This window comes from Elephas maximus, chromosome 20 (genome assembly GCF_024166365.1).
Source record: "Elephas maximus indicus isolate mEleMax1 chromosome 20, mEleMax1 primary haplotype, whole genome shotgun sequence".
In the NCBI taxonomy this organism is placed as follows: Eukaryota; Metazoa; Chordata; class Mammalia; order Proboscidea; family Elephantidae; genus Elephas; species Elephas maximus.
Window position 1 is genome coordinate 77,267,564 of NC_064838.1, and position 12,642 is coordinate 77,280,205.

Consider the following 12,642-nt stretch of genomic DNA (forward strand, 5'->3'; position numbering starts at 1 on the left):
AATGAGCCATGTTAGTGTTGCCACAGAGATCCCAAGAAGGGAATTAAAAATGTTTTTGGGTCACTAGCTCATCACAAATATAAAAACTCTGTCAGTGACGGTGCTATCAACTTTATCTCTTTCAGTAATTAAAACAACTTTTTTTTTTTTTTTTTTAATGGCACAGGCACAGAGAATCTACTGAAAATCAGAAGGGTTAATTACTTTTTCAATGTGTGGTCACATTTTTGTATCCGAGTGTGAATGAGATGAAGCACTACAGCAGGACAGCAGTTAACTTACTCTTAGTTGGCCTGTTTTCAACATAATCAGGTTATTTAGAAAAGATAAGACCTTTGCTTTAAACTTAGAAAAAAATATGGTTGGAATTTTATCTTGACTACAAGAGTATTGTGGGATCTTGGACAAATTAATATAAATTCTAGTATTATTTGTATATATGAATAAAAACAAATATCTCACAGGGTTGCTGTATTGATCAAGTAAAAAAAAAAAATGTTCTCCCTGTCCACCTACCATCCAACCATCCATTTATTTACTTACCTACCTACCTACTTACCTATCTGTCTGGGTAAGTTAGAGAGACTGACACAGTTAGGAAAATATCAAAGATTTGTCTCAATAGCCACACTGCTCTCATTGAATCATATTTTATAGCTAGGGCTGTATGCCAAGGTTTTATTAATAATGGCTAGCATTTATATAGTGATTGTTACCTTCAAGGTGTTGTTCTAAACACTTTACATGTATCTCATTTAATTGTCACAAAAAAACAACAAACGTTTGAACTACATACTATTATTACCATTTTTCTCTTACAGATAAGGAACTAAGGCACTTGGAATTAGAGAGCTAGGATGTAATAGAGACAGTATTGGAATCTAAGAACCTGAATCCAAAGCCTTACGGTACACAGGCTCTTTAGTTGGTAGATCACCATTATTAATTTCTTTATTTTGAATGAGAAAATTGAGTCTTAGCATAATATAAGGTCAGGTAGTTGGCAGCTGCAATTAAAATTCAGATGTGTCCAAAATCAAGGCCTATGACAGTAGCCTTGAAGGGGATTAGAGTGTGAATAGTGTGGCCACCGTGAGACAGGGTAAGGGGCATAGGGAAGCTGAAGGAAGGAATAAATGGCTCACCTATTTACTGAACAGGGCAGGTACTTCTTGAAACTTCACATTGATCATTCCTTCTAATAGTCTAAAAATTCCGTTTACACAAAGGTGAGAGGGAAGTAAAGAGGCATAAGTGTCTTGGTAGGAGAAGACAGCAGCCCTGAGATCCTTGCTTCAAGTAGTAATCAATGAAAAGATCCAATCAAAGTGCTATGATTCACTATTTTTTTTCCAAAGATGATAGCAACACAATCTTATGATAGAAAATAAGTTTAAATTAATTCAAAATATGAGGTAACCAGTCAAGCTTCAGTTCTCTTATCTGTAATACATATATAAAAGCTTATTTAAACAAAAGATATTTTACATTTACAGAGAAGCTGTATCAGAAAGGGCGATGTAGGATGGATTACCTGTGTGGGTACAGTACTGACTGATAAAGGTGCTTTCCCACTTTTTGGGACATAAATCAATGGTTCTCTCTCTTAGATCCACAAAAGTTAATTTATGCACCATTAAAACCAGTCTAATAGTCACAGGAGTTACTTACCAAGGAAAGAACTGTTTTTAAAGAACCTAGATGAATACTTTTGTCAATAGATCCAAGGTCTTTTAAATACATTCTCATGGCATTGGGGACCTAATAACTGAAAGGTTCCAAATATACTCATTTTAAAGGGACACCTAGGGAATAATTTATAAGAGTGTTGACATTGTGTTAATTTCTTTTTTAATTAGTGTTATAATTAATTATTAGAAAAACATTGTTAGCATTGGCTTAAATAGCTAATTTTCATTCTTACTAATTTTGGCATTACTTTTAATGGTACTTAGATTTCTATGAAAGACCTACTTTAAGAGGTTCTTTGAAAATAGTTCAAATGTTTAAAAATGTAATGATTGCCTTTTAAATTTGGGAAGCAAAAGCCTTAAAATAACTAACATTATATTAAATAAAATAATAAAATGTTAGATATAAATAAAAAGAGTATAATTTTTTTCACCCAACTCAAATTGGAATTCATAGAAAAGAATCAAATGAGCATTCTAAAATTGAAAAATACAATATTTATATTTGGCAACTTATTGAATGAGTTTTAACATCAGACTGAATATTAGAGATCAGGAGGTTGGGTGGAAAAGGGGTGTCAGAAGAGTCTATATTAAGCATTTGTCTTGGAGTTTGCAACTAATGTGATATAGGAAACTTTTCAGAAAAAATATATGCTGCTATTTCCAAAATATCTAGAATATCCATCTTGAGCCTTAAAAAATTAGACTTTCCCAGTCACTACTCTTTCACTATGAAGCTGCTTAGCTGAATGATTTCAAAATGGTTTCTTTTTATCACAGAACCTACAGAGTTTTACATCTTTCACACACTAGATGGTACCAGGGAATATTACCTAAACACAAAATTAGTAAGCAAGCTTCTTCAAATCATCAAAAGTTCCCTAATCTTTCAGTGTTCTTAGAGATCCTTGGTACAACCCAGATCTTTCATTAGGCTAGACAATGTCCTGTTTCTCATTCTGTACACATCTTTTTCAAATTTGCTCATTTTCTTGTAAGCCCCTTTTTATTACTTTGGTAGGCTGATACCACACCTCTCTATGCACATGATACTTTGTCCTTCAAATCTAAGGAAACCATCATCAAATAAAACGTCCTGACTTCTGAATTTCCCTACCCTTGGGGTCAATACCCCAATAGGTTGGATTGGTTTTCTGGCTAATTACTTAAAATAAAGTTGAATAAATATTGAAATCACGTTTTTGACAAGTATCATACTGGCAAAAAAAAAAAAAAAAAAAAGGCTAATGATAATTTCCCGATAAATAAAGATTAGAGAAACTGTAAAAGCAAGAGAAAAATGACATTTTCAGGAACTACCAAAAATTTGTTAAGAGAGGAGACTCTCTTTTTGAGTATATAGCCAGTTAAAATATTTAGACCAACTCTCTTATGGGAAACAAATAAAATAATATATAAATGTGTTTTAAATCTATTCAAAAGCATCAAAGGACTGACAAGATATTTAGTTACTGTTAGAGCAAGAATCAAAGAAGAAAATACTCTCATCATTTTACAATGTGTAAATAATACAAATATTTGGAGCCAGTAGTGAAAATGACTCTAATTAATATTGCAACAAAACCCAGACCAAGGTCAACACAAATCTGTCTTGGAAGTACAGCCAGAATGCTCAAGGAGGGTGAGACTTTGACTCGAATACTTTGGACTTGTTATCAGGAGGGACCAGCCCCTGAGAAGGACATCAATCTTGCTTGGTAAAATAGAGCATCAGTTAAAAAGAAGAAGATCTTCAATGAAATGGATTGACACAGTGGCGACAGCAATGGGCTCAAATATAACAACAATTGTGAGGATGGTGCAGGACCGGGCAGTGAAATATTGTTGTACATAGTGTCTCTATGAGTTGGAACTGACTCAATGGCAACTAACAACATTACCTTGTATCCAGAAAAAAAAAAAAAACAACTCTCAAAACTTTGTTATAAAAAAAGCCACCAGGCACAAAGGACTTCATGGGTGAATTATAAAAATTTTAGCAAGGAACAACATCAAATTATGCAAAATTCTTCAGAGAATAGAGATATATAAAATACTTACTTGTTGTACAAGGCCAAAATAAAAGTGAACTTTCAAGAACAACAAAAAAGGAACAAACAAACAACAAAAAACCCATTGCCATCAGGTAGATTCTTACTCATGGTGACCCCTTGTGTGCAGAAAAGAACTGTACACAGAGTTTTCAAGGCTGTGATCTTTCAGAAGCAGATTGCCACACAAGTGTTCTGAGGCACCGCTGGATGGGCTCAAACCACCAACTTCTTGGCTAGTAGTTGAACGCTTAAATGTTTGTACCACCTGGGGACTTTATTAACAGTGCTACGGAATTGTCACATTTGTCTATGAAGTATCTCTTTTAGGAATGTAAGAGACCCTGACCTAACAGAAAATATAACATTTCAGAAACATGATGATTCATATACAGCCAGCAAGAAAATAAAACAACACAACCCATATAATTATACTATTTTTACTTTGTATCTATTATATTTTATTTGTACATATAATAGATACAAAGTAAAAATAGTATAATTATATGGTTGTGTTGTTTTATTTGTATATATAGAAGTTCTAGAAGGTTCAGTGCTCGAATAACAGCCGAAAGACAGTTCAAATCCACTCAGAGGTGCCTCAGAAAACAGCGCGGCTATTAAAATCTCATTAACTCCAAAATATAAATTTTAGCCATAAGAATTTTGTATAAGCTTACTTCAAAGGCAAAGGAAAATGAGATTGTAGTGGAAGGAAAGTAATGGTACTATAAAGAAATGTGAACAAATTTACTATAATTTAAATAAATAAATTATATATACAATTAATACATAAATTGTCCTAATTAAGGCAATTTTTTTAATTCACTCTGTGTATTCCTTCCATCTTCTTTTGATGCTTCCTGCATCTTTTAATATTTTTCCCAAAGAATCCTTCACTATTGCAACTAGAGGCTTGAATTTTTTCCTCAGTTCTTTCTGCTTGAGAAGCGCTGAGTGTGTTCTTCCCTTTTGGTTTTCCATCTCCAGTTCTTTACACTTGTCATTATAATACTTTGTCTTCTTGAGCTGCCCTTTGAAATATTCTGTTCAGTCCTTTTACTTCATCAATTCTTCCTTTTGTTTTAGCTGCTTGACATTCGTGAGCAAGTTTCAGAGTCTCCTCTGACATCCATCTTGGTTTTTTCCTTCTTTCCTATCTTTCCAATGACCCCTTGCTTTCTTCATGCACAATGTCCTTAATGTCATTCCACAACTCATCTGGTCTTCAGTCACTAGCGTTCAATGCATCAAATCTGTTCTTGAGATGATCTCTAAATTCAGGTGAGATATATACTCAAGGCCATATTTTGGCTCTCATGGACTTGCTCTGATTTTCTTCAGTTTCAGCTTGAACTTGCACATAAGCAATTGATAGTGTGTTCCACAGTCAGCCCCTGGCCTTGTTCTGACTGATGATATTGAGCTTTTCATCGTCTTTTTCCACAGATGTAGTCAATTTGATTTCAGTGTGTCCCAGCTGGTGAGGTCCATGTGTATAGCCACCATTTATGTTGGTGAAAGAAGGCATTTGCTCAGCATTTCTCAAGCTAAGAAAATTCAGGAAAAACTTCAAGCCTTGAGCTGCAATAGCAAAGGATTCTACGGGGAAAATATTAAAGAACACAGTAAGCATCAAAAGAAGATGGAAGGAACACACAGTCATTATACCAAAAAGAATTAGTCGATGTTCAACTGTTTCAAAAGGTAGCATATGATTAAGGATGGATGGTACAAAAGAAAGAAGTCCAAGCTGCTCTGAAGACCTTGGTGAAAAACAAAGCTCCAGGAATTAACCAAATATCAATTGAGATGTTTCAATAAATGGATGCAGCGCTGGAGGTACTCACTCGTCTATGCCAAGAAATATGGAAGACAGCTTCCTAGCCAACTGACTGGAAGAGATCCATATTTATGCCTATTCCAAAGAAAGGTGATCCAACTGAATGTGGAAATTATAGAACAATATCATTAATATCATTCACAAGCAAAATTTTGCTGAAGATCATTCAAAAACAGCTACAGCAGTATATCGACAGGGAACTGCCAGAAATTCAGGCTGGTTTCAGAAGAGGACGTGGAACCAGGGATATCATCGCTGATGTCAGATGGATCCTGGCTTAAAGCAGAGAATACCAGAAGGATGTTTACCTTTGTTTTATTGAGTACGCAAAGGCATTCGACTGTGTGGATCATAACAAATTATGGATAACATTGTGAAGAATGGGAATTCCAGGACACTTAATTGTGCTCATGTGGAATCTTTACATAGATGAAGAGGCAGCTGTTCCGACAGAACAAGGGGATACTGATTGGTTTAAATCACGGAAGTTGTGCAAAGTGTTGTATCCTTTCACCATACCTATTCAATCTGTATGCTGAGCGAATAATCCAAGAAGCTGAACTATATGAAGAAGAACAGGGCATCAGGATTGGAGGAAGACTCATTAACAACCTATGTTATGCAGATGACACAACCTTACTTGCTGAAAGTGAAGAGGACTTGAAGCACTTACTGATGAAGATCAAAGCCCACAGCCTTCAGTATGGATTGCACCTCAAAATAAAGAAAACAAAAATCCTCACAACTGGACCAATGAGCAACATCATGATAAACGGAGAGAAGATTGAAGTTATTAAGGATATCTTTTTACTTGGATCCACAATCAACGCCTATGGAAGCAGCAGTGAAAAAATCAAATGACACATTTCATTGGGTAAATCTGTTGCAAAGGGCCTCTTTAAAGCATTAAAAAGCAAAGAAGTCACCTTGAAGATTAAGGTGCATCTGACCAAAGCCATTGTATTTTCAATTGCATCATATGCATGTGAAAACTGGACAACAAATAAGGAAGACCGAAGAAGAATTGACAGCTTTGCACTGTGATGTTGGCGAAGAATATTGAATATACCATGGACTGCCAGAAGAAGGAACAAATCTGTCTTGGACGAAGTGCAGCCAGAATGCTCCTTAGAAGCAAGGAAGGTGAGACTGGGTTTAACATACTTTGGACATGTTGTTGGGAGAGGTCAGTCCCTGGAGAAGGACATCATGGTTGGCAGAGTACAGGGTCAGTGGAAAAGAGGAAGACCTTCAACGAGGTGGATTGACACAGTGGCTGCATCAGTGAGCTCAAGCATAACAACTATTGTAAGGGTGGCACAGGATCGGGCAGTGTTTTGTTCTGTTGTGCATACGGTCGCTATGAGTCAGAACTGACTTGAGGGCAGGTAACAACAATAACAACAATTAAGGCAATAGAAGAAGAAATTATGTGTGCGTGAGTGTGTGTGTGTGTGTGTGTGGGTGCGGGGGTGTGAATGATCATCCAAATTGGATATAGGCAGGAGTATATATATGTTTTCTTCTTTATTAAATGCATATTTCGGTTGATGGATATATTAAATCCCCTATTATAAGGAGAGAACCTGAATCTCCAGGAAAAGGTCCAGCAAATCATATATTAGATTTCTCACATATTGGGTGGCCAAAAAAACTAGACTAGTCACATACCTGGGTTCATGAACTGCGTCATCAGTTTCTTTTCAGTCAGTCTCAATTATGTTAGTTGATAATGAATAACAGATAAATAATTGTGTCCAGAGAGTTACTAAAGGCTAATTCACTGAAAATTAATAGATTGGTTGCCAAGAAGTAGAGACATCGAAGGAAAAATTGCAGAGGTCTGAAGGTACTTTGCAAAAGTATAAAGGAAGCCCTAATCTTACACTTGTTAATTGACCTTGAGTTTAAAAAATTATAACGGTTAATTAATACAGTCTTTGAATATTAAGAAATATTTAACTCTCTTCCATAGTACTGGTTCATTGGACAAGAATATGAGCCATAAGTTTTAGAAAAACTAAACATAGTACAATTTGTGAAAGGAAAATGATTTGAATGTTTAATCAAGTAAGTTTCCTTTTCCAGGTAATAGAAATTGTGTGGTGTTCATCTCCTCAAAAATAACACTGGAATAACTAACTTCATAAAATTTGAGTACAGTAAAGCTACTGATTTCACCAATAATTTTATCCAAATACAGCCAACATTCGATTTTGTAGTGTTTTAAATTTTTCCAAATGCTTTCCATCCCGCATAGATATTTGAAAACTTATTACAACCTAGACAGTTAATAGGATAGCTTATTATTATTATCATTTTACTAACTGTGAATATGATAAAAGCATTTGTTAGATTATTTGTTTGACATATTAGTAATAAAAAAGATTAAAGATCTGTTATCTGAACTGCTGAGATAGCATTGTCCCATTTATATTGTGATCCTCCTTTACTCAATTAAAAAAAAAAAGTTACCAACACAGTCAACGCCATAATCATCATTCCTATCATCACTATCATCATCATCATCATGGACTATGTATCAAATTCTTGTAACATATAAAATATTAAGTGAGAAGGGTATACGCATTTTTCTAATTTTTTTTGTTATTGTTGTTGAGAATATACACAGTAAAACATACACCAATTCAATAAGTTTCTACATGTACAATTTGGTGACATTGATTACGTTCTTCAACTTGTTCAACCATTCTCACCCTACTTTTCTAAATTGTTTCTCCCGCATTAACATAAGCTCACTGCCCCCTACGGTTCTTATCTAACCTTTGAGTTGCTACTGTCAATTTGATCCCATATAGATAGTTCTTAAAAGAGCATAATGCTCAAGACAGACCTTTTTAGCAAGTAAGCTAAACTATTGTTCTGGCTCAAGATGACTTCAGGGGACATTTCTGGTTTAAGGTTTAAAGGTTATCTTCAGGGTAATAGGTAATATCTTTCAGGGGTTCATCCAATCTTCATGGCTCCAGAAAGTCTGGAGTCCATGAGGATTTGAAATTCTAGCCTGCATTTTGTTCAGGACTCCTCTATGGAATCTTTGGTCAAAATGTTCAGAAATGGTTGCCAGGCATCAGGTAGTTCTTCTGTTCTCAAGCCAAAGGAAGCAATTGTTTATGGAGGCAAGTGGCCACACATTCCATATCCTCCTTCTATTCGTGACTGTCCTTTTTCCTCTGTTGCTCCAAATAAATAAAGACCAATTGCTGTGTATTGGGTGGCTGCTTGCAAGCTTTAAGACACAAGGCACTACACAATGAACTATGACGTAGAACAGACACAGTAAACATGTTATTAGGCCAAGTAACTGGGATATCCCGTAAAACCATGAGCCTATACCTCCAAACTAAGGAACCAAATCCTCTGAGGTGTTTCGCATACACATATAAGGTGTTTGATACATGCATTTTACTCATAAAGAAAAAAAAATAAGTACATAACTGTAGGACATCATGTCAGATGGCAGAAGTTGTAAACAGCTGTATGATGCAGAAATATAACTATAAAACAGGAACTAAAATTGCCTTGTATACATCTGTACAATCATAACTAATTTACAGAATGTCACGAAGTCAAGAGAGCTGCTAGTAGAAGTTCTTAGGGACAGATGCCCTGAATAATCCCTTCATGAGAATTGTTGGCTTGAGGATTTGGAGTTGGCAGGATGGGCATTAATGGCTCTGTTGACAGATGGTCACTTTTCTTGATAATGCCAGTTGAAAGGTTTAATCATTTCAAACACGTTAGAAAAGACTAAAATTGGCAAACATTAGCCAAACTAATATAGTCACAATGGTGTGGCTTTGGGGAATCAAGAAATAATTTTCAACTTTTTCTTCCCCTTTTATCTCAAAGATTTTTTTCTTTTAAAATCTGAAGTGGTTTTGGAGTTGCTGTTTGGAGTGCAGTCGTGAAAGAGATGAAATATGCCAGAGCATTTGGCCATAATTGCTAAAAAGGACATAAAAATATCTGTAAATTAAACTGTTTGAGGTGAGTAGGAGTTTTCTGTTACATCCTGTGCTCTGGCAGGAAGTTACTAGGGAGAGAACTAAGTGTAAGTAAGCTTTCTTTTGGGAATATGATTTGAAACACTCTATATGGGGGGCATTGGTGGTTCAGTGTTAGAATTCTTGTCTTGATGCAGGAGACCTGGGTTCGGTTCTTGGCCAATGCACCACAAGCATAGCCACCAGTCATCTGTCAGTGTAGGTTTGAATGTTACTATGACGCTGAACAGGTTTCAGTGGAGCTTCTAGACTTAGACGGACTAGAAAGAAAGGCTTGGCTCTCTACTTCTGAAAATCAGCTAATGAAAATCCTATGGATCAGAATAGACTGACCCACACAACCAATCATGCGGCTGGCACAGGAAGAGGAGAGTTCCGTTCCTTTCTTTATGGGTTCACCATGAGTGGGGCTAACTGTACAGCAGCTAACAACAGTCCCACATAGGTACATAGTAGGTTTAATAAATATGCTCTCAATGCTCATTGATGCTCTAAAATAGTATACATTTATCCATGCTCTCATTGAGTTACTCAATAAACACTCATTTTTGATTCACTATTGTCCAGAGAAATCGACTCCAGTGTTTTTATTTTTAAGTAATTAATTTATTGTCCAGTATCTGTGATGTAGAATCATAAAAGGATGTTGGTAAACACAAGTATGAAGATTTAGATGACTAATTCATTAAGGCAACTAATCTTGTATGCTTGCAAGAATATTTAAACCAAAAATTTTAATAGCTTGAGTTCTATTCTTATTTTTTATAAAGAAAATGTGGAACAGATCACACTTTTATTTATACAACAAGATTATTGTTTAGACATGAAACAGGAAATTAGACCAATTTACAAGTATATACTCAAGCATAGTAAACTTGAAGCTAGGTATCTCAAAGTACATCATAAGCTGAAGTGATTGACTTGCCAATGGGGAAATGTAGAGACTTGAAATGTTTCATAACTGTGTTTGACACACACTTAAAACATTAATAATTAAGCTCATCATACTACTTTAAAAATGTAGTAAAAAAACACAAAAATATTTGTCAATTCAACAATTTCTACATTCATAATTCAGTGACATTATTTGGGCAACCACTATCATTACCCTTTTACAAAATACTCCACCACCATTAACATAAACTCAATGCCCCTTAGGCAAAAATTATCCTATTCCTCACCCCCTTAATTACTACTAATCTTTGGCTGCTATATATTTCCATGTTTTATAAGCGAGATCATGAAGTCTTTGTCCTTGGGCGACTGACTTATTTCACTCAGAATAAAGTTTTCAAGTTTCATCCATGTGTTGTGTGTATCAGGACTTTATTTCTCTTTCTGACTGCATAATATTGTCTACACCACATTCATCTACTGATGGATATTTAGGTTGCTCTCTATCTCATCATGGAAACCCTGGTGGCGTAGTGGTTAAGTGCTATGGCTGCTAACCAAAAGGTCAGCAGTTTGAATCCGCCAGGTGCTCCTTGGAAACTCTATGGGGCAGTTCTACTCTGTCCTATGCGGTCGCTAGGAGTCAGAATCGACTCGACGGCACTGGGTTCGGTTTTGTTTTGGCTACCTCATCGTGCTACTTTTTAAGAAAGAATTTTCTCAGTGCAGCAACAACATCCTTGTTTCTAAGGCTATATATCATGGGATTAAACATCGGAGTCACTATGGTGTAGAAAAGAGAGAGCAGCTTGTCTGCTCCTGCAGAATGATAGGACTTGGGTCTTAAATAGGTGATGGTAGCAGATCCAAAGAATAAAACCACAACCAGCAGGTGGGAAGAACATGTGGAGAAGGCTTTAGCCTGTCCTGAGGCTGTTGGCAACTTTAGAATGGCGGAAATGATTTTACTGTAGGAGGCAAGTATCAACATAAAAGGAAGAGCAACAAACAACATAGCTACTGTATAGACAGACATCTCATGAACAAAAGTGTCCCCACAGGCCAACTTGATAATTGGAGGGATATCACAGAAGAAGTGGTTGATTTTGTTAGAATCACAAAAATGCAGACAGAAAATCTGAGCTGTTTGCCCTATCTGGACTGGGATGCCAATGATCCAGGAGCCAACTGCTAGCTGGACACACATCTTTTGGTTCATGACTAGAGGGTAGTGCAGAGGGTTACAAATGGCCACATAGCGGTCATAAGCCATCACTGCCAGGAGGAAACATTCAGTGGCCGCCAGCATAAGAAAGAAGCACATTTGGGTGGCACATCCCAGCACAGAAATGCTTCTGTCCTGAGTCCAAAGATTGATTAGCATCCTGGGGAGAATGACAGTTACATAAGAAATTTCCAATAAGGAAAAATTTGCCAGGAAAAAATACATGGGTTTCTGTAATGCAGGATCGAGTCTGGTTAGTATTATTACTAGGCTATTTCCAATTATAATAATTAGGTAAATGATGGAGAACACTCCAAAAAGAAATCCTTGGAGGTTTGAAAGGTCAGAAAATCCCAGCAGTACAAATCGCATCACTGTAGAGACATTGCCTTCAGGTTTTTTCAGTTCGTGTTTCATCTGTAGGAAAGATTAAATCAGAAATACAAGTTACCTCACTTTTCTTGGCTTTTGTACTCTCACTTGCAAACCGGGGATAGTACACCTTACAATTTTGCCAGTTCTTATAAGCACAAATCCTACAAATGACAGTTACTCTAAAAAGATGGTCAAGTGTATTTTTAAATTATTGGTCAATAAATCCATAAGAAACATTTTCTGTTTTTTTTTTTTTTCCTCTGCTAAGGGTTTCCTTATATTTCCTTGTTTCTGTTGATGGCATATGTGATTTTAAATTTTGGTATTCACATAAACATTCAAAATCTCTAAATTTGAAATTATGTTCAATGATAGCAATTATTTCATCCCTTTATTGGCATGCTTCCCTCTCAACTCTGCTTTCCAGTGTCATCAACTGAAAATTAATTCTTATTACCCAAAGAAATACTCTGTAAGTAATCTATTACAGTATTGAACCATTTAAATGCAGTTAATAGAAAATGGTGTTTTT

At 35.8% G+C, this 12,642-nt stretch overlaps 1 protein-coding gene across 1 annotated transcript; it reads right to left on the reverse strand.

Annotated features, from left to right (window-relative positions):
• Positions 1-11,207: 11,207 nt before the first annotated feature.
• Positions 11,208-12,158, reverse strand: LOC126064088 (olfactory receptor 10AG1-like). The gene has a single exon (XM_049862716.1). The coding sequence runs from the start codon at positions 12,150-12,152 to the stop codon at positions 11,208-11,210; it is 945 nt and encodes a 314-aa protein (XP_049718673.1). The 5' UTR covers positions 12,153-12,158.
• Positions 12,159-12,642: the final 484 nt, after the last annotated feature.